This window comes from Meriones unguiculatus, chromosome 4 (assembly GCF_030254825.1).
Source record: "Meriones unguiculatus strain TT.TT164.6M chromosome 4, Bangor_MerUng_6.1, whole genome shotgun sequence".
NCBI classification, from domain to species: domain Eukaryota; kingdom Metazoa; phylum Chordata; class Mammalia; order Rodentia; family Muridae; genus Meriones; species Meriones unguiculatus.
The window spans coordinates 121,212,626-121,235,395 of record NC_083352.1 but is presented as its reverse complement, the minus strand read 5'-3'; the positions used below and the strand labels follow the sequence as shown (position 1 = coordinate 121,235,395).

Genomic DNA, 22,770 nt, shown 5'->3' with positions numbered 1-22,770 from the left:
TTGGGAGGTCAGCTCAGGAGCTGAAAGGGGCCTTGGGAACTACCTGCTCGGGGTCAACAGTGCCACCAGCCAGGTGTGCTGTGTCTGCCATCTGCCTGGTCTTTCTCCCTGGACCCACTTTCCCCTGGTATTCTCAGTTGCTTTTCCTGGGTTTCTGTCTCTCCAGGTCTTTCTCGGCCTCTTTCTTCCCTATCTCTGCCTCTTAGTCTCTTTGTCCCTTTCCCTGTATCTGCTATTTCTGTCTTCTCTCCACACACCCTTCACCTACTCCACCACCTCTCTCTTTTCTGTCTGTACACACACACACACACACACACACACACACACATACTCCCCTCATCAAATGACAATTCAGAATCACACACATATATTACCTATTTCAAAAACAGCCACCCAGAGTGGGTACTCAATAAATGTCAGCCAAAAGAGTGAATGAATGGATGAATGAATGAGTAATGAATGAGTGAATAAGTAAGGAAATGCTGAGGCTTGGAGGGCCACAGCTCGCCCAGACCAGTGGCGCCCACTTTTCTCAGTGATCATGATCCTCTGAGTCTAACAAGAACCACCCGCTACCGCCTTGAAAACATGAACCTGGCTTGCTTAGACGTCCAAAGAGCTTGCAGGAGGCCCTGAATTCCATCTCTGGCTCCCAGGAAAAACAGCCTCATCACTCGAGTAAGGAAAATGAGAGTTATATGGAACTGTCTGGAAAGGCCAGCAATGGCCAAGGTCCACAGATCATGCTAGGACCTGGGTGCTGGTCCCTGGAGTGAGCTGTATTTTTTTTTTCCTTGTGCCATTGGGGATCAAACTCAGGGCCTCACAAATGTGTGTATGTATGTTTGTATGTATGTATGTGTGTGTGCATGCATGTATGTATGTATACATGTGTGTATGCATGTATACATGTATGCGTATATGCATATATGCACAACCCATCTTGGTTCTGTTTGTTTGTTTGAGATGTGGTCTCTCATCGGCCTGAGACTCACTGATTAGGCCTTGCTGGCTCGGCGGCAGCCCCAGGGATCCACCTCTCTGCCTCCCCAGCTCTGCAATTAAAGCACACACCACCACTCCCAACTTTATGACACTAGGGATCAAACTCACGTCTTTGTGCTTGCAAGGCACGCACTGAGCCGTGTCTCCACACACACCCCAGTGGGGAGCGGGAAGGCCTGGGTCGGTCTGGCGCAGTCTGGGGAACAGGAGCTCAGGCTGGTGCGGGAGGCTGGGGGAGAGGCCCCCTGCCAGGAAGACCCTCGGTATAGTTTGAGGCTCGCTGAGTGTGGCTTTGTGAGCTGCTGGCTCTGGCTCAGAATCTGGGGGGGGGGGGAGGGGGCGGGAAGGGACAATGTTGTCTGGGGAGGAGGTGGGGACCAGTGTGTGCACGCATGCATACCTACATGTAGTGTGTGTCCTGCCTTTGCCAAGCTCCTCTCCCACTGCAGACATGTCCCTGTGTCCTTCCCTGCCTGGCTCACTTCCATCCTTCCCTTCCGGCTGTCCCCCATGTCTCCTAGGCTCCGAGCCACAGGTATCCTTGCTGCCGTTCCACATAGCTAGCTTGTAGATGAGGAAACTGAGGCTCTGAGAGGCCTGATGAGCTTGGGCCTCCAGCCTGGCCTCCTCAGAGCGCTCTTCGCCTTTAGGAGTTTCGAGTCGGCCTCACGCTCAGACCTTCAGGCTTGCTTCCTGACTGAGGTGGGAAGGCAGAGAGCATGCAGCCCGGTGTCTGTTTTGCTTTGTGAGGCTTTAAAAAAATCATTTCCGGCCTTAGAGACAGCAGCAATTACTGCCGGCTCGCTGGGGAGCTGTTTGCCGCCTGTCATCGGCCCCGGGAAAGGGTCCCTAATGGGGGCCCTGCGGCCAGAGCTCTCGGTAGTGGAAATGGCACTCAAAACAAAGCCACACTAATGGTCTCTGGGCGTGCATACCCAGGGAGGGAGGGGCAGGCTGAAGGAAGGCCTGGGGCAGGGCTGAAGTCTCTTTCACTGGTCCCTTTGTGCACCTAGACTCCCTGCAGGCAGGAGTCCCCAGTTGCCAGCCTAATTCTGCATGCCCCTCCCACCTTCCTCTCTTCTCTGCTTTCTGGTGCTCTATCCCTGGACCAGGTAAGGGGACCGTAAGTGCAAAGGCCCTGGGGTGGTGCAGAACCCCCTTCTGCTCAAAATACTTGATTCTGGCATTGTCCTTGGGTTTAGAGACGCCGGGCTAGTCCAGTCCTTTCCGAAAGAATAGAAGACTAGAGCCTTGGAGAGGAAGGAGACACAGCAAGCCCGCCCTGTGTGGGGCTGTGAACAGCGAAGAGGGAACCCTCGCTGGATGCCACCTTGGCGTTTCCAAGTGCAGCTGGGCAGATGAGCAGGGGTTGTGACTTGATAGATTCGAGGTTCTGAGTAGGGACCAGGGGTGGCCCCATACCAGAGCTGTCCTCCTCTGCCCCTGCCAGCTGAGCTGCCCAAGAGCCTTGCTCAGGAGCACTTTGGGTATTCGCTTCTTCAGCTCGCTTTTGCCATCCTCATCGCTGCCTTCTCCCCCACCCTCCTACCCCCCTGACTCTGTGGGGGTCCTCCTGGTCTTCCCACAGCTCTTCTTTCTTTTCTTGGCTACATCTACCTTCCTTTGACCTTAGGTAGACGCCATCCTTGCTCCTTGCTCTTTCCACTCTGCCTGTTTGACAGCAGGTAGACGTATGCCTGGGCTTTGAAGTCACACTATGGGGCTCACATCTTGGTCCTCGTTCACACCAGTGAGCCCCACTAGCCATCAGGGCCAGGGGCTCCCTACTGGCTCTGCAGGACGGCCAGGCCAGGAAGAAAAAAGAGTGTCTGTAGCCAGCAGGACTCCGGCCTTCTTGGCTCTCTCCTGCTGGCCCTGGCACTGCTCCCTGAGCCTCCCACACCTGCCTGCCTCTCCCTCCCTCCCGCCTGTGTGGGAGGAAGAGGCAGGAATTCCACCGGGGAAGCCTGATCAACTCCCACAATCCTGCAAGTGCCAGAATATTTTTGCTCTCCTTAAATCTCCCTAGATTTGTAATTCCACTGCCATCTCCCTCAATGTGTGCTGGTGGCCTTGGGAAGAACCCTGTTTCCAGCTGCTGAGTGACAGCACGCCTGCTCAGTGGGTGCATGCTTAGTATCTGAGTGGCCTGGAAGGATAAACAGACATCTAAGCACACATAAAAAGACTCCTTTCTTTTCCATGTCTCAGTTTCCCCATAAGCAAGGAGAGTGAGAAGGGCGGCTTTTCCCAGTTGTAGTGGGAATTCCTATTGCATTAAAGGAATGCTTGAAAGCTGAGCGGTGGTGGCGCACACCTTTAGTCCCAGCTCTTTGAAAGCAGAGGCAGGCGGATCTCTGTGAGTTCAAGTCCAAGCTAGGTTACAAAGAAAGTTACAGGCCAACCCAGGCTGCAAAGCATGACACTGTTTCAAGCAAGCAAGCAATCAAACAAGACATGCTTGTAGCTGAGGACGCAGCATCCTTGATAGAGTGCTTGCCTAGCATATACGATGCCCCAGGTTCTATTCCCCGCACCACACTCCCACACAATGGAGTGTAGTGGCCCACATCTGTAATCTCGGCCCTTGGGAGGCAGAGGTAGGAGGATCAAAAGTTCACGGTCATCACCTTTGGCTGTATAGCAAGTTGTAGGTTGACCTGGGACAGGGTTGCACTTGTTCCAGGAGGAAGGAAGGAAGGAAGGAAGGAAGGAAGGAAGGAAGGAAAGAAAGAAAGAAAGAAAGAAAGAAAGAAAGAAAGAAAGAAAGAAAGAAAGAACGACTCATGAGAAAAGTAATGAGGGCCAATGAGATCGCTCAGTGGGTCAAGGTGCCAGGCCTCATCACCTGAGTTCAATCCCCAGGACCCACATGCTGAAAGGAAAGAACCGACTCCCCAAAGTGGTCTTCTGACCACACGTGCCATGGCACAAGCCCTACCCTGACCCTTCATACAAAGTAAAATAGATATAAATGTCAAAAGGCAAGTGAGCAAGCAAACAAACAAAACCCCAGAAGGCAACGAAACACTGAGGGGCGCCTCAAAGCCACCATAGTCGATGAAAGAAGCCATTCCCGGAAGACCACGTCTTACCACATAGAATGTCCAGCACAGGCCAATCCAATGAGGCCGTACAGATGTGCAGCTGCCAGGGCGGGGGAAGGTGGGGCAGGGGCGGTTGCCGACTGGCCACGGCGTCCTTTGGTGTGGTGAGACTATGTGGGGACTAGACAGCCGTGAGAGTCGTGCAGGCTTCATCCTTCCCTTTCGGATTGCTGAATTTTAAGTAAATGTCACTTCAGTTGGAAATTGCTTGGGATGCTGGGCGTGGTGGTACATGCCTTTGACCCCAGCACTGGGGAAGGAGAAGGAAATAGCTCTCCTGGGTGAAAGCAGGCCACCTTCTTAGACCCTGGCAGTTGCTGCCGTCATCACTCCCATTTTATAGATGGGGATACGGAAAACTGAGACAGTGTCACTGGCCTCCTAGCCTACAGTTAAGTATTCAAATGTGTTCTCTTTGTATTTGTGTTGGTGATGGCAACCTACACACACACACACACACACACACACACACACACACACCAGGGTAGGCAGAGACCCCATCTGGGTGAACATGCTCATGTCTAAACCTCACGGATGAGTGATTTCTTTGCCCTCATTAATTCGTTTCCTCCTCAAAATAAGCCTTCAGCCAGTGAGGAGAACAGGAACCAGAGCTCACAGATAACCACACATCAGGTGGTAGCTCACATCCTGACCTGGGGGTCTGGGGCTCCCCACCCTGGCCCCTTCCTCCTGGTCCTCCTCCCAGTACAGCCACACTTGTGAGGACAGGGGCTGGGATGAGCCAGGCCTTGGGTCAGATGGCCTGGGGGACAACCACTGAGGTGTCGCTCCTGTGCAGGAGAGAAGCCAGCTCCCACGGGGACAGATCTGCCTTGAGGTCCCCCTGTCATTCAGAATTCATGAATTCTATGTTCTGCTCCCTCCTGCGTCTGTTATCCTCCACACTCTTCGTTCTTCTGTTCTGGAGGGAAGCCAGCGCTTGGAACAGTTGCTTCTGCTTGGAGCAGAACAGACCAAAGGGTCTCCTACCTCAGTTTTTGCCTCACTTGTTCCAAACACCCCAACTATGACAAGTGGAGGGGACACAAAGCAATCGGTGCTCTGATGGCAGGGGCAGGTAAAGGCTCGCATCTGTGGCACAGCGCCAGCCAGGCCCCGGAGATCTAAGTGTGAATTGTGGTACTAGACCAGTGAGGTGGAACCAGGCCAGGAGACTGGGGGTGCCCATGGCATCCACAATTAACAGGGAACTACGTCCCAAGTCCCTTTGGATGGGAAAGACTGTCTCTGTGTGGTACCACTCTGGATTTAGCGACAGAACTCGTCTTGGCTCTTCTTCCCTTCACCCGCCTCCCTGTTACGGAGCAAACTGGAGGCAGAGGCAGGAGCCCGCAGCAGCCTTGCTGGCTGGGAGTCACGCATGCCGGCTGCTTCGCACAGTGTTGATTTTTACAGTTTCCTCTACCGATGGCAGGCAGCGCTGATTTTCCATTTATGGCAGTAATAAAAGTCTCCTTTTAAGCTGAATTTATCTAAGTAAAATGGGAAAGATGCTCTGAAAATAAATATTAAGTAAATAATAGCGCCAGAGGTACAGGCGCCCTGCAGAGGAGAGGAGGCCGCCCTGGAAAGCCGGCTGTAGGAACCTTCCTGCGCCGGGGCCTCTGCTGCTCTGAATCTCCCCTGTCGGCTTGACATCCAAGCTTGACCACCTTGCTACAAGCCGGGAGGGACGGGGGTTGGGATGCTGTGCTTTGTGACCAGTGCCTCCCCCCCGACCCCCCAAACAGCAGCCTTTGCTTGTACAGTGATCTCTGCAATGTGTGTCTGTGTTCCCCGGCGGGCTGCATGACGGCCAGGGCCTTTCTGAGACAAAGCCTTTCTTTGTGGAGAGGGGGATCGCAGTTGGTCCTTCTCCTTCCTCTCTCATGATGGCTGCACGCTCGGGCAGCCATCTTCCCACGAGGGCACCCTGCACATTCCTTCAGCCGTATGACAGGATTCACCAGGAACACACAACTAAGTCGCCCTGGCCTGTCCGTTTCCTCTGAGACAGTCCCTTTTCTAATCAGGTAAACTAGTCGAACCAGGAGACCACCTATCCTCACCCCGGGGGAGTGGGTGGGGGAATGCTGCTCCGGGCTGGGCACCCAGCAGGCTTCCTAGAATGGCCCCCAAGTGTCACTAGCTGTAAGCTGAAAAAAGGGGGGGAGGGTAGGTAAAATGTCCGCCCTGGTGGGGGAACTTCCCAGGCAGCTCTGGAGCTGTGCGCTGATTCTGTGTCCTCCTGCTCTGTGGCCTCAGCCTCACCGCTCCCTCTCTGAGGCCCAGGACTGCACAGTCAAATAGACTGATGACAGTCCACCTAGCCCAGCCCGAAGGAAGTAGGGTCTCTTGTACAAGAACTGGGGTGTAAGATGGGCTTCCTACCCTCTCTGCTGCAACAGATGGTCCTGGGCCCTCTGAGCCTTGCTCTCTTGGGTGGCTTGAACCAACTAGGCTGAAAGAACTGTGAGGACCCCAAGCATGGTGGGGTTCACCGAGCACCCGAGGTGAGCCCATCCTGCTGGCTGGGATGAAGCAAGAAGCAGTTGGGAGCCAAGCTTTTAGGACTCCGTGCTTTTGTTTGCCGACAGAAACTCAGACGAGCCTGAGACAACAGGCCAGGGAAGAGAAGATTTAAAGTTGGGGAAGATTTAAAGAAGGGGGCCTCCCTGGGGAGGTGGCAGGGAGTGAATACCCCAGGAGTGGGAAGTGCTGAGGGGGCCTGGTCCAGATAACAAGCTGTGGCATGTCCACTCAGGGGCAGCGGCCAAGACGTAGCGAAGCTGCTGGAAGGTTCTTAAAATGTGGCAAAAATACTCGGAGCACACATCTGTCACGTTAACACTGGCCATGTAACCGGGCAGTCAAAGCGTGTAACGGGACAGGCGGCAGGCGTTCGGTCCGCTGAGCTGTTGTCAGAACGATGCAGACATTTTCTCCGTTCAGGCAGAGGCTCCTCCGTGACAACAGCGCCGTTCCTACTGGGCACAGCCATGCAAGAGGAGCTAAAGGGTGTGTGTGTGTGTGTGTGTGTGTGTGTGTGTGTGTGTCTGTGTGTCTGTGTGTCTGTGTGTCTGTGTGTGATCTGGGCTCAGAGCAGCAGGGAGACAGGCTGGACCACCCATCCGTGGGTGGATGAGTCCCTCAGGTGTGTAAGAGCCTAGTGGCTTCTGGGAAGTGGACCACACTTGGTGGATGAGGGGTCCCGGAGCCTACCATGTGCCGAGGCTCGGAGGAGGCATCTCTAGAGAGAGGGGAGTGAGAGGTGGGGTTGCTGAGTGAGCACCTGCCGTATACATGCTGAACATGCTGCCTTGTGCCCAGTGTCTCAGCAGCCCCTGCATGCTTCCCCTTTGCAGATAAAGAAACAGGCACAGAGAGGCAAGAAGGCCTGCCCAGGTGGCACGGTGAGGGCCAGGCTGACGGGCAAAGCCGGAGCTGCGTAGGTGGGCTAGACCCGGGCTGGAAGGGCCTGTGGCTGAAGGACGGGACCACCTCCCCTCACTCTTACCTGCCAGAAGCCAAGAGCTGGCTCAGCCAGGCCCCAGCACCCGTCCCTGCAGCCGATGCCCGATAGTGCCCGGGGTTAATGAGTGTATCGCTGCCCCAATTAACAGCAGAAAGGCAGCCGATGTCACGCTCAATCAAGCCCCCGGTCCTTCTCCAGCAGAATCCTAATTTGTGGACACTGGATTTAATTGTCTTCCCCGAGTTTCCCTGAGAGTCAGCCAGGCGGGTGCAGGTCCTGGGGCTGGAGAACACAAATACCCTTCCTCCAAAATCTATAATTACACCAGCCCCGGAGACAGGCTGTGGTCCCAGGAGGCACCTGACCTGGAAGAAACCTGAGATCGGCTAAAGAGGAGAGGGTTCCAGGTTAAGGTCTGAGAGGCCCCTGGGAGGCCGAGGGCTGGTGGGAAGGAGAGGGGCTGGGGGCTTGGAGGGGGGCTCTCAGAGATGGTGTGGACCAGGCTCCCCCACTTTGAAGAACTCTTAAATTGTGTCCAGTTTGACCAGTGACTCACTCTGTGACCTTGGGCAAATTGCTTCACCTCTCTGAGCTCCAGTTTCATCTGAAAAAAAATGGGGACAGTTAGAAAGCTGCCCTGTAGGGGACACAGGGGCAGCCATCTTGGGTCCATGGGCCAGCCAGATGTAGGTTGAGAGTGCAGTACTGGGTGGATGCGGCAACCTCCTCGCCTTTGTAGCCGGGTGGGGCAGACGACAGTGTTGGAGTTGAGGCCTGTGTGGCACTGGGCTTAGAACACACACACCTTGTTCTCCTCCTCTTTGTCTTTCAGTCATACTGCCCCTTCACTGTGAGGCTGAAACTGAGGGGACCCAAGGAGGCTCCACCATACCCCATCTTGGAGCTTCTGATGAGTCTGAGGGGGACCAGAGTCCCTGTGGGGAGGGGAGCTGTCCATGGTAGCCACTTCAATGGCCTTGTAGTTTTCCTTTGACCTCCCACCTAAAGCTCCTCTCCACTCCTTGCTCATGATGGTCTATGTGCTGGGATTGAGGTCAGGGGACACTGCCTCAGGGAAGTCTCCCTGATTGCCTCAGACTGAGCAAGCTGTTTCAGTGGCCTTTCCAGGCCTGTGCACTGATGAGGCAGCATACAACCTGCCCTCCAGGGCAGCAGGCTGGCCAGCAGGAACCACTCCCACTGCCTTTTCTTTTTGAGACAGTCTCATGGCTGGCCTTGAATTCACCACGTAGCCAAGAATGATCTTGAATTCCAGTCCTCCTGTCTCCACTTCCTGAGTGCTGGGATTACATTGTATGCCACTGTGTCCAGACTATGCCATTCGAGGGTCAAACCCGGGGCCTCGTGCATTGCTAGGCCAGCACTGAAATGACTTAGCTTCACCACCAAGCCAGCCCCCTTGTAGAAAGAGCTCTACAAGCAAAAGGCATTGGGTGTTGGAGTGCCCTGACACAATCTCTAATTCTAGCTCTCGGGAGGCAGGGGCAGGAAGATCTCTGTGAGTTCCAGGCCAGCCAGGGCTACACAGAGAGACCCTCTGTTAAACAAAACAATCTTCTACCCCAGAGTAACTAAATACACTAAGACCTATGGGGTTCTCAGGGGTCAGGCTGGCCCGGGCTCCAACTCTGACTCTCCTGCAGTATGGCAAAGGACTGCACTTTGTGGGGACCAGGGGCCCCTCTAAATCACAAGACAGATAAGGAAACTCATTTCCTGCTGAGACATATACACAGCAACCACCGAACACTGGGACCGAAGCCAGACCAAACTGGACTATGCTCAGACTAGATCCAATGTGGGGGGCACCTGTTCCAGGGCCCTCCTGGCTCCTCCCAGTGGCAGGTTCTGTGACACCCTTGCATTCTGCTCTGCTTGGTAGTCAAAACTGGGAAAGATGTCGGCCACAAAGGCTTGGTCCAGGATCATCAGGTGTGGACCCTGGAGGCCATTTTCTAGCCGTTTGGATACATGACTGACTTCCCACCATAAACCAGGCCCTTTAACCATTGCTGAAGACTGGTGATAGATAGATAGATAGATAGATAGATAGATAGATAGATAGATAGATAGATTATAGATAGATAGATAGATAGATAGATAGATAGATAGATAAATAGATAGATAGGGCTGTTACCTCCTGGAAGGACAGATAACACATTAGCTGTGCCACCCAGGATAGTAGCCATCCCTGTACACAAAATGGTTCCATTTAAATGAATTAAAATAAAATTTAAAATCCAGGTCCCGGATCCACACAGCAAAGTGTCATTAATGGTCACCATGTCAGCTTACATACAAACCATCTTCCCCCTGTAGGGACTTCAGCTCCTATCCTAGGTGAGAGGAGAAGGCATTTGGAGTGCTTTGTTAAAATAGCTCCAGCCGCCTGTGTGAAAACAGATAGGCTTCAGGGAAGCAGAAGGGAGGGAGGTCAGTGTGATAATGGCGGCTCAGCCCCGCAGCAAGGGACTGGGGTCTGGAGAATCTATGGGCCAGCACTCATGGAGTTCCTCGAAGACCCAGTGTAGCTTGTGAGGGTTGAGGTAAAGAGCCAAGGGTGGCGCTTGGCACAGGCCCTGAGCTGTGACAAGGAGGGCAAGCGCTGTTGGCACTACCACTGCAGGAGCCTGCTTCCCTCCTGCCCCCTAGAGACAAAGACAGCCCAGCTCTTGGGGTGGCACCCCACCCCACCCCCATGATTCAGTAATTCAAGCCATGTGCTTTATCATCAAGCAAGCCTTTTTATGTACCCAGGCCTAGGGAGCCCTTCCACTCTGCAGAGAAACAGCAAAGCCTTTTCTTTCTCTCATAAGAAGCTTTGTAAGCCGTGGGCTGCCAGGCTTTCTTTCCAGCCCAGAGCTGTCATGGAAGCAAAGCCCCACACGGGTGCAGGGTGCCTCGTGCAGAGCAGAGACAGAGAAGCTTCCAGATTGGGGCAGTTGTCAAACCCGATCATACAAAACCCCCACTGTCCTGTGGAGGGGGGTGAGGCCGAAGCCTTCGAATTCAGAATGGGTATCATAGCTCCCTCTTTCTTGAAACAGGAGGCCCTCTGGAGTGTCTAGCGAGGAGTGTTGATCCCTCTGAGCTGGGCCCAGGGAACAGCATAGTCCAGGGGTGGGGCTGACAGGCAGGCATGGCATTCCTGGGGTGACCTGCAGTTGCTAGGCATCTACCATCTTCCTTCTGTGTGGGAGAATCTCTCCTGAGGGTAGGGAGGCATGCTAATTGCATCTCAGACAGTTTGGGGAGAAGGAGCTGGAGCACATGGAGGGGAGGGGTGCTGGGCCTGTGAGGTGGGGTGCAGCATGGTGACCTGAGTCGAGGGTGGGGGTGCTGCTGGCTCCTGGTGGCCGCCTCTCTCCTCTTTGACACCCCTGCCTCCAGCACATCTGAAATGGCCAACCTGGTGACTCAAATAAAGAATTGATGCCCCCCACCCTCAAAAAAAAAGGAGATTTGAAACTGAGCTTTGATTGATCACAGGAGCCAGACGGGAGGTGAGGAATAACCAGAGCAGAGGGAGCTGAGAGAAGAGGCAGGACCCCAGGCAATGGGGAAGGAGCCTGACAGAGGGCCCACACACACACCAGGAAGGGCAGAGTGATGTCTGGGTGTACCGCAGGGGAAATGGGAGCCTTGTAACTGGGTTTGAGTTTAAAAGATGGTGGGCAAGGCTCAATCCGGAAGAATTAAAATCGGCAACTCCTTGGTTTCCAGGCTCACTTCCAAGTCGGCCCCCCTTCATCCCTCCTCTGCCCATGTGTCCCTCAGGACTCTGTCTTCCCACTCACGGGTCAGGCTCCTGTTTCTGAGCCCTCACCTGCCTGTTCCCCACACAGCACTCTTCACAGAGACGCCCCATGACATGACAGCACGGACGGGTGAGGACGTGGAGATGGCCTGCTCCTTCCGAGGCAGCGGCTCCCCGTCCTACTCACTGGAGATCCAGTGGTGGTACCTGCGCAGCCACCGGGACTGGACTGACAAACAGACATGGGCCTCCAACCAGGTAAGACCGTGGGATCTGCCTCCCTGGGGGATGCTGCAGGGGCCTTGTGGAACTCTGTGCCCGGCATCCCTGTCCTCGGTAACACCCTGCTGGCACCCCTTTCTTGCTGGGGTAGAGCAGGGATGGCCAGAATAATGCCTGTTCTAGACCTCCCTTAGAGTCAGGGAGCCTGAGGCCAGAGGCATGGAGCCTCCTTCAGGGTATGGGTAATATGGCTCCCAGGACACTTGCTATCACCTCCCCACACCACACTGGCAGTATTTTTGTACAGGGCCGTATGAGTAAGACCACGCTGTCACAAAGTTCGTCCCCAAGCACCCATGCTTACGTGCAGACAGGTTCCCTGCACTGGGTCACAGCATACCAGCCCCCCACAGGCAGTCTCCTGGTTCACACTGCCATAGCCCCTGCCACCTGCCCACCACCTCTGCCACTCTAAGGGTTTTCTCTGGGAAGCTGTGCTTGCTATCTGTAAAACAGACAGGGGCAGCCTTGGCCCGGCAATAGGAGCCTGTGGCAGAAAAGCCACATGCCTCCTCTCCTCGTGGCTGAGTCATTGATAAGACCAGTGTCCCTGAGGTGCTTGGCAGCTCAGGTGTAGCTGGCCAGCCAAGCCTGGTCTGGCTCCCTACCTCCCCTTCAGTGTTTCCTAGCCTTTCCTCCCAAATGAGTCGAGTACACTCCCATCATGCTCTACGGGTCTGCGTTCAGGGACACCTAAGACAGTGGGAACCCACACATTGGTCTGTAAAGCAGCACACAGAGATAGACATGCCCACATAAACATGTGTACACACACACACACAAACACACACAGAGACATACACACATACCCTTAGTACAAGTCCATAGTGAAATCTGTCTTGATTATGCAGCTAACAAGCCCCCAATATGGCAGCCTATCACATGCAGATGTGGAAGATCCCTATTGCCAGAGGACATCCTTAGGAAAGAAATGTTGGGTATTTGGGGGCGTTTGAGGTTATTCTTGGGTATTTTGGAGTGGAAGCATCCAGGACATGGCCAGGGATCCAAGTGCTTCTGCTAAAAACATACATTCAGGCATGTGAACTGAAGGTCCCTGGTGTATTCTCAGATGGAGAGTGGGCACGGACTTCTAGGGACATGCCGCCCACACTCTTTTCCATTTGTATGAACTCGTGGACACACCCCCTTTATAGCCAAACACCCTCATGAAGCCTGGCTCTGTGGTTAGTGTTACAACTTACAAGCACCTCTTTCACCTCCCCTTGGCTGCCCTCTCCTGCGTTGACAGTAAACACAGAATCAAGGGGCCCCAATTCCACACCTCATGACCTCTAGTTAGAACCTTATTTGTCTTAAAGTTTATTTACTTATTATTGTAAGTGCATGTGTGTGCCCGAGTATACTCATGGTGAGTATGCTCACCATGTGGGTGGAAGTACCTGTGGAGGCCAGAAGGGGGCACTGTATCCCTTGGAGCTGAGCCCTGGGCACTAAACTCAGGTCCTCTGCAAGAGCAGCAATGCAGCCATCACGCCTGCCTTTATTTATTTATTATCCTTGCTTTAAGTTTTGACTAGAATGTGCATAAGTGTCTCCGTGAACAGGGTTCAGGGTGACATTTCCACAGCTGAACCCACTGCTCACAGATGAAATGGAGCATCCTTGACCATGATCCTACCTGTCCTCCTCTCCACAGTGTTTCTCCCCATCCCTACCCCTGGCTAACACCTTGTCTCTGCTCTCTGTTCCTCCCTCCCCCTCTCCCAACAGCTAAAAGCTTCTCAGCAGGAGGACTCGGGGAAGGACGCCACCAAAATAAGTGTGAGTTTTGATAATGACTTTGCACAAATGGTCTAATGGAAGATGTAGCTGTGACAAAAAAAAAAAAAAAAAAAAAAAAAAAAAAAAAAAAAAAAAAAAAAACAAAAACAAAAAACAACTTTTTGTTTTTGCTTTGTTTTGGTCCATTTCAGCAGGGAACTTGGGCAAGAAGATGGAGGAAGTGAGAGAGGGCCCGAGAGGTGCCCCTGCTTGGTGGAGATTCTTGTTTGTTTTTCTGGGTCTTTTTGCCAGGTATTTTTCAAGTTCATTGAATGACAGGCAGGAAAAATGACACACACAGAGAGAAAACAGATTCTCCTAGTAGGCCAAGGCCAGCTGTACCTCTGTGGCGTTCCATGCCTGACTCAGCTCCATTTGTCATTGGGAAGTTACAAGGTCTCAGGAAGCTGAGTGGGCTCTTTTGGCCCATCAAGACTGATGCTGGAGCATCTGAGGGTCCCTGGGTTTGACTTCCGGGAGCAGAGACCCCAGGACTGACCTGCCTTAGGCATTTGTCTATTTTACGAGCTGGGCAGCCGGGGCTGGAGAGTACCTGAAGTGTGGCTAATATTGCTGAGCCTCTGTCCTCTGCCAGAGCTCAGGAAAGCCAGGAACTCTAGGGAGCTGGGCTTCGACAGTTATTGTGGAGTTTGAATATCTAACCCCAACATGGAAGAGAAAGGAACTGTCAAGAAAGAGGGCACGATGAGGAAAGAGCATGGAGCAGAGAAGACTGTTCTGGGCATGTGTGTGGCCACAGGACCAGGCTGGATTGCTAGAAGTTGATCAGACGGGGGCAGCCTTGGCCCGGCGCAGGCACCCAAGTGTGTTGGGGCAACCTTTCCAATTCCCCTCTTGGCTGGGTCTCCCAGGGCTCTGAGGCCAGTCAGATAGGACACACAGGAAGCTGTGCTTCTGCACGAGGGATGCAGCAGAGCAGTCACAGGGACAAGTAAGTGCACTGCGGCCAGGAGGCCAGGAAGCCAGGCTTCTGTAGCCACTCAGGGGAGGGGCTAGCAAGCGAGAGAATGAATGGTCACAGCTTCCCTGGTACCTTCTGATAGAGCGTGAGAACTGCAGCCATTCATAACTTAAGGCAGCCGGCCCTACCCTCCTGCCCTCAGCCAAGGGCACGCTCCCATTTCATGCCCTGATTCATACTCTCAGGCAGAGGTCTCCACGTGTACCAACACAGCCCCTTCAAGGACACGCCCCATGCCTTGATTGTGTCCCATTTCATGAGCTTCTCTGGGCCCTGGCGAAGAGAGAATTATCTAATTGATTGAGAGGATTATAATTGCGGGCTGCTAGCCTCATGAGGGGAGAACGCAATGCTAACTAGTTAAATACAATAAACGTTCTCTGTGGGAGTGTGAAGTCACCCCAGCCATCCCCATAATCCTCATACCAGCTGGGGCTTTAGGGTCTGGTCCCAGGCACAGCATTTTACACAGCCATGCAAACCAGCATTCTTAGGTGCAAAGGCAGAGCAGACCACGCCCGAAGGCACACCCACAGCCTAGGTTCTTAATGTCTTAGAAAATGGTAGGAACTTTTCTTCTTAGCCTTCAAGGCTCTGTGGCCACCCCGCCCGTGCCCAGGGTCATCTGTTCCCTCCTCGCCCCGGGCCTCTACATAGGCCAGACTCTGCCTAGAAATCTATTCCTTTCTCTCCCTTCATTGCTTAGCTGAGGGAGGTACCCTGGGCCCAGTCATCAAAGCACCCTTTCCCTTCCCTGCTGGCTGTGCTTCGCCGGTCATGATCCACCCGGTATTGCTTCATGTCAGCCTCCCCCAGAGAGACAGTAGGCCTAAGAGGAACCTGGTTCACTGTTGCATTTCCACAGCCCAATACAGAGCCTGGCACATAGTAGGTGTGCAGTTAATATTTACTATCTCTCTTTATACACACTCAGACCAATGTATATGCAGACATGTCTGTATATATATGGGTGTTACTGTATGAATTGACTTAATTCAGTGTGTGCACTTCTGTGTCCAGGTGATAGTAATGAGTGCGGAAACTCATGTGGGGACCACGGGGACCCAGAGGAGCCACAGCTCGCGTTCTCACGTTATCTAAATGCTGAATTTGCTGGACTAGTGCCCCACCATCTTTGGGCCTTTGATGAACCACTATGTGACCTACAGGCCAGCAGCGCCAGGGCCTATGGAGTCATGGCTTCAGTAGTTAGTGGGGACACTTCTGAACCTGTGAAGCCTACAGAGGTCCGGGCTCAGGGTTGGCTGTGCTGACAGTAGTTGGAGATCCTGAGGACACCATGGGGCTAGCAATTAGCATGCCAGGAGCTGAGCTCTGGCTCTGGCTCTAGCTCTGTGTCTGGAATAAGCTGGTAAAGAGAGAGAAAGAGACAAAGAAAGAGAGAAAAAAAAACACCACTAGAAATTGGAATTCCTTTGGGCGGAGGGACCCAGCCTCCAGTACTCACCTGTGGCCTGCAAATCCCCAGGCTGCCGTCCTGCAAAGCCTAGGGTAGCTGTGTTGTCAGCCACGTTTGAGGTCGGGGAGGGTTGCTATGATCTACCTAAAGTTCCCTGCACTAGAGCTGATGGCTCACTCGTCTCACAGGTAGAGACGGGGCTGACATTCTGACTTACGAAGTTCCCTATGGGGCAGGAAACATGGTTCGGTGGGTAAAAATGCTTGCCCCAAGCCTAATGACCTCAGTTTAACCCCTGGGGCCTGTACAGGAGGAGAGAGCCAGTCCCCGCAAGTTATTTTCTGATCTCCACATACGTGTCAAAACAAGCACATACCCAAACATTCACACTCTCACAAAAATTAGTTTTCATTTTTGTTTTTAAAAAGGCCCCCTTTCTTAGGCCTGTCACGTGATAGGTGCAGTCACAGTAGGCAAGGAATGCTTCCAGAAGGCCACAGTCACTTATGCTCAGTCCCCAGGCCCCAGTGGAAAATGGCATGTATCCATTACTCCCCGGGGAAGGAAACATGACAGCTGCCACCAGCACGGGAGGAGAATGGCTGGTCTTTGAGGGCCTGCGGCCTGAGCTGACCCAGGCCTGGGGCTCCCTGGAGGGCAGGGCTAAGGCCTCCTGGGCGCTTTTTGTCATGCCTGCTGCGGGTAGGCTAACCGCCAGTCAAGGAGGAGCAGATGGAATGTGGTCAGAGGGGCTTTGGGAAGACACTGGAGGAGGCCCTGTTGAGGACCCCTGGCTCCTGCAGATGGTGGGGTCTGGATAGAAGGGTGGTATCTCACATGTTTGGGGGCAGGGGCAGTAAGCGTGTGGGCTGTACGTGCTTCGTGGAGCAAGGTGACCACAGCAGGGCCAACTTGAGGTACGCAGACCTTTTAGGATCTCACGCTGGGCCTGGTGCTGGCTAGGCTAGCCCACTCCTGCTTCCCTCCCCAGGTACCTCCAAGGTCTCCTCTCGGAGCCACACAATGGGTACAGAAGGTCTGGCCTTTCCTCCTGGCCCAGCTGTGAGGACAGAGCCCGGGGTGTGTGCTTGTGGCCAGCAGGAGGCTGGCGATCAGAGCCGGCCGGGCCAGGCTCTTTCAGCGTGATTAGGTGCTTAATCGCCGAGGCCTGTCGATGCTGGGCTGTGGTTATGATTTACAGCCAGACTGCCCTGCCGGTGTGTCATTTGGCCTTTCTAGTCGCACCGATCCCGGAAAGAGGAAGCCCTGCAGGCTCTTCCATCACCCCCAAACGACTGAGGCAGAATAGAAAGCCCCTCCGAGGGAGCGGCTGCTGGCTGAGGCTTAGGGCAGGCCTCCCTCCCCCAGCTCCCCGGGACAAAGAGTGTTGGGGGCTGATGAGTGAGGTGGGAGGGGCTTCTGCCCTTAGGCCACGCCCCAGGTATGGCCAAGCGTGCCCCTTCGAAGGAGCCTCCGGTTTTTTTCCCTCGGGGACCCTGGGGAGGTTCGGGAACACGGTACAGCAATGCTGAAGCGCTCCGATAGCCTCTGTTTGGGTCTTTGCCTTTTGCACACTGCGCTGAGGGCAAAGCCGGAGCTGCAGCCTCGCCTCCTTCTGGCTCCTGCCTTGGATGGCGAGGGTACCCGTGAGTGGCCTGCACTGCACCATCTGTCCCTCTACCCCTTGACCGAAGCGCCGCCCTCCCGGAGGCCACCGCCGTCTGTTGGCCTCCGGGAGGTCGCGGAGGGCTCTGCCAGCCAGGGCAGAGGTCTCTGCGCCAGTCTCCCCGGCGCCTCGAGGGCGGGGCGTGGGCCTCCCTCCCCAGGAGCGGCTGCTCCCAGCGCTGCGCATTATTACTCCATTAGCGCCTTGTAGGGTTGACAAATGAAGGATAATTAATATCCGTGAGGGAAACAGATGTTGAGGTAATTCACTCCCGCTGCGCATTTGCAATGGCTTCTCCTAACTCACCGAAGAGCGTGGCGGGACCGCGTTGGGTCTTTCGGTGCCCTTGGTCAGGGTGACGGAGCCAGCGGGACTCCAGCAGAGGCTCGCGCTGGGGAGGAGGCACCGGATTCTTGACTCTGGTGCCCCTGTTTTTCTTTGGGACAGTCTGTCTGTGTCCCACCCTAGTGCCCCTTGCTGTGCCAAAAGCCCATGTTTTCCTGTTTCCTGGGGGATGGGCGTTCTTAGGGAGCCCGTGCTAGCCCTGGGATCCTCTGTGGGTCTGTCAACGTTGTTTGCCGGGTGAGGGCATAGAGCCTCGCCTGGGATCGGTTCCCAGCCCTGCTGCATACTGACTTGGGCTCCTGACCAGGCCAGGACTCCTTTTGGAGTCTCAGATTCCGTATCAGTAAAATGGTTACCTTGTTTGTACGAGCCCTAAGTTAACACCCTAAGGATGGCAGTGGGGCTCCCCTCCAGTTGGGGAAAGGAGATGGGGGGTATCTTTCCACTCAGCAGGCACTGGCTGCTCTTTGTGGAGCAGCTGTCTCAGTGCAGGCCGGGAAATACATCTACAGGCCATACCTGCCCTCTCAGGGGCCCCACTAGGGTCCTAAAGCAGAACTTTGGGACTTGGCAGCTGATGCCATCTAGAAAAGGGACATTAGTGCTCAGGGACGGGACTGGGGGTGCCGAGCAGCCTGCTAGTGTGCTATCCAGAAGGGCAAGTTTTGCCAGATGATGGCCGAGGGCGGAGCTCCGGTAGGGCTGAGCTCCGGTAGGGCTGAGAAGGGTCCTCCCACCCCCAACAACTTTCTTCCCCTTTAGCCTTCTGTTGTTGTTTTACTTACAGGCTTGTAGAAATTTACAAAAATAGATCAGAGCCCCCACACCCATCACCCAGTCTCACTAATCGTGCATTTCACCCCAACTGCCTTTTTGTCTTGTAATGGGGGGGGGGGGGAGTTGCTGCTGGAGTTATATTCACTGCAGATCTATTCACGAGAGAGTGCTAATCTCAAAATTACCCAGATATAGCCAACAGGAAACCGGGTAGACAAGCCACACTGCGGTCACCTGATAGAATACTACACAGCAATGAACAGAGCCGGCTGGTACTGCATTGTGTGAAAGGAAGTCAGGGTTGGCAACGACCTCCCCACGTCCCACAGAGGGTTCTAGGATGTGGCTACACTCTGATGACAGATTTCTCTTCCTGCCACAGAAGGGACCCACAGCACCACAGCATTAGAAAGTCTGTGAGGCACAGGCACGAAAGGGCTGTCTCCTGAGCCCTTGATCCAGGACAGTGGAGCCCCAATTGTTTTTTTTTTTTTTTTAAAAAGGATCAGGTGTGGTGCTTCAAGCTCGTGTTCAGAAGTCTGAGGCAGGAAGGTACTGTCTTGGAGACCAGCCTGGACACCATAGTGAGATCCTATCTTAAAACGTCAAAAAACCCAAATCAATATAAAGCCAAAACCTTGACATGCAAACACGACACTCTACCTCCAAGAGCATCCAACTTGGGCTGTCAACCTGGGTCCTTTTATAAAATTTTATTTTATTATTTTATTTTATAGTTTATGCATATATGTCTGGGCACCATGTGTGTGCCTGGTGCCCGTGGAAGCCAGAGGGGGGAACTGGGTCTCCTGGAACTGGAGTTACAGTTGTGAGCTGCCGCGTGGGTGCTGGGAATTGAACCCTGGTCCTCTGCAAGACCAGCAGGTACACTAAGCGCTGACCCTTCTTTCCAGTCCCCACCTTCCAGGCTCTATCTTAGAGGACTGGAACCTGGGGCTGGGGAGCTGGCTCGGCAGGTAATGGGCGCTGGCCATGAAGCCAAACACCGGCATTTGATCCTCAGGATCCGGATGGTGGAAGGAGAAGTGACCCCTGCAGACACATTCACTGTGGCACAGACCCTCCCCCCTCCCGCCCCCCCACCCCAAGTCTCCCGAGCTCCACCCAAGCTCTGCTCTGAGGATGCCGGCTTCTGTCCTATGCAGGAGTGGGGGCAGGTTGTTCAAACACAGCAGCACAGGCCGGGAGCTTCCTCGCGAGGCTTGTGCCCTGCTTCCGTGCGGAACTCTCACAGGCCGGGTTCCGGCTCACCCTTCTTCGCTGCCGGGCAGTATTCCACCGGCTGCACGCACCACCCCGTGGGCAGGCGCTGGCGCTGCTTCTGTTTGTCCGCCTGCCACTCGTGAACTGTTGGGATGCTGACCTGGGGTGCCCTCCCCGGCGGTCTCGGGGGTGGGGTTAGCCTGGCGGTCAGGGCTCTCGACCCCGGCCGCTGCTCACGGTGCCTCTGTCGCCCCCAGGTGGTCAAGGTGGTGGGCAGCAACATCTCCCACAAGCTTCGGTTGTCGCGGGTGAAGCCCACGGACGAAGGCACCTACGAGTGCCGCGTGATCGACTTCAGCGACGGCAAGGCCCGGCACCACAAGGTCAAGGCCTACCTGCGGGTGCAGCCCGGTGAGAACTCGGTGCTGCAGCTGCCGGACGCGCCCCCCGCCGCGCCCGCGCCGCCGCCCAAGCCGGGGCGGGAGCTGCGCAAGCGCTCTCTGCCCGAGGCCTGCAGCCTGTAGCCCGCCCGCCCCGCATGCAGTCCTCCCGGCCCTGCGGCGACGGCGGCAGAGGAGTCCCGCGTGTGCTTTGCTTGCTTAACCCCCTCCCGGCTCCGCCTCGTGCACCCCGTCCTCGCGGCCAGCCCCCTGGTGAGGAGCCAGGCCGGGGGGGACCCACGCTCCTGTTCCGCCTCTTTCTACCTGGAACCGGCTCCGGGCCCCCCAGGGAGGCGGAGCCCCACCAGCCCCACGCGGGAGGCTGCCCCGCCAGGCAGAGTTAGCACCAGCAGGCTCACTCAGGGGCCCCCGAGGCTCTCTCTCCTCGAGCCCCCCTCTGCCGGCACCCCTCACGCCCAGCCCCTTCTCGGGCCTGTCAAGTCCACCCAAGGGACCCCCCCTTCACCGACCCCTTCCCCATTCCCGATCAGGGGACACCCACCCTGGTGGTTTGTAAATATTTCTATTGGGCCCACCCCGCCCCGGAACTGGCTCAAACCTCTGGCCACCCTCGGTGATGGAGGGGAGGTGGGAGGCCCAGGGCTTTGCGTAGGGGTGAGCGGGCCCTGTGTATATGACCCAACCTGTGAGTACCAGCCAACTCCAATAAAGCGGTTTAAACCAATCCGGACTGAGTCTTACTGGGGCTGGGAGGTGGGCCACCTTGAGGAGGGAGAGAGGGAGGGCGTGAGGGCGTGGCGGGTCATCTCACTGAGCGCTGGCCACCTGGTGCTCAGAGGAGTCAGGCGGCTTTGCAGAGACCAGGAGCCGCTGCTGGCTGGGGAGCTGGTCCCCAAAGCCCGAGAGAAGCAGCCTTTGTTGCCCCCACTGTGAGTACTGTATTCTGTATCCTCTATTCTGACATAATCACACATACAGAAGAACCTGTGAAAGCATGTTTGCATGTGGGTAACCGCCTCTCTAGCTGCCATCCAGCAAACCTATCGCCCCAGAGCAGACCCCCACCTTGGCCCTCAGACTCTTCCACCATCCCCTCTCTCACCCTTAGAGGGAACCCAGTGGTGACTCTTACGGTAATATCATCATCATCATCATCATCATCATCAATCATCATCACGGTTTGGAGATAGAGCCTCATACAGCCCTGGCTTGCCTAGGACCCCTGGTTCAGTCTCCAAGGGCTGTGACTATACATGTGTGCCACCATCCCTAGCTTAGTGGGTTTGGCTTTTAGTTTTAATACCTATAAACACATCACTTTATTTTGTATTACAGGTATCTTTGGGGAGGGGGCTGTGTGTGCAGAGGTCAGAGAACAAAATAATCAGTTTCCTCTTTCCACCGTGTGGGTCCTGGGGATCGAACCCAGGTCATCGCGCTTGGAGGCATGCGCCTTCACCCACTGACCTGTCTCACCCACTGTGTTTGTCACTTTAAAGCAAATATTTTAATTTACTTTTTCTGAGTGCCGGGAATGGGGTTCCTTGAACCTGCTAGGCAAATGCTCTCCCATGGAGCCATATCGCAGCCCCTATATATGTGAGTTTTGTGTTTTTGTGTTTGAAACATGGTCTTATGAAGCTCAGGCTGACCTCAACTCCTGTGTACTCAAGAATGACCTGAGCTCCTGACCCTCCTGCCTCAGTTTCGCCGGTACTGGGCTGACAGGGTGTGGAGTCTGTTCCTCCTGAGTGCTCTGTCTAGGGTTATTGCTGTGAGCATCTCCTCCTCTCTGCTGTGCACATGAGCATGAGGGCGTCAGGGGCATTTGCCAGGCCTGTGCTCCGGCTGTCCACGGTAGCATCTCACATTCTCCTAGGACCGGCTACACCCCCTATTTCACAATAGAAAATCAGGGTCGGAGAGGATGCATAGTTCACCCTAGCTCACGCAGCTTTCTTAGCCTAAAAGTGTGAGTACCTGGCCCTGGCAAGAATGGCTCCCTTCAAACCCTGTCTCCCTCACGGTGCATGACTGGGATCATCCCAACTGCCATAGTTCTGCTGAGAATTTACCTGAGGATGCGTTGACATGGACCTCTGAAGGCAGTATGGCCAGCAGGTCCCTTGACTTTGCACATTCAGAAGCCAATAGCACTACCCAGGACAGGGGTGTGTTGATATGATAAAACTGGGCCCTATCACCTTTGCATCACTGCAGCACACCCAAAACAGGCCCTGCGTCCTCAGTTTTCAAATGAGGACATAGCTCAGAGGAGAGCAGCTGAAGACAGGCAGGCGGAATGGATGAATAGATGGATGAATGCATAGATGGACATAGGTGTGTGGCTAGACAATGGATGGACTGGTGGATGTATGGATGATGGGTGGACAGGTAGGGGTGTGGAAGGACTGATGGATGTTGGGAAGGACTGATGGATGCCTGATGGCTGGCTGGATGAATGGGTGGATTGAGACATGACTAGCCTAGCTGTGGAGTCAGCAGGCCCTGTACCCTTTG

At 54.7% G+C, this 22,770-nt stretch overlaps 1 protein-coding gene across 1 annotated transcript in view; it reads left to right on the top strand.

The window, feature by feature from the left end:
* The window catches only part of Vstm2l (V-set and transmembrane domain containing 2 like), a 28,493-nt gene extending 7,519 nt beyond the window's left edge, over nt 1–20,974 (top strand). The window contains exons 2-4 of the mRNA XM_021663671.2: nt 11,457–11,626; nt 13,385–13,435; nt 20,107–20,974. Of these exons, the coding sequence (XP_021519346.1) occupies nt 11,457–11,626; nt 13,385–13,435; nt 20,107–20,373 (488 nt within the window). The 3' untranslated portion in view covers nt 20,374–20,974. The remainder of the gene's footprint in view (nt 1–11,456; nt 11,627–13,384; nt 13,436–20,106) is intronic.
* Nucleotides 20,975–22,770: the final 1,796 nt, after the last annotated feature.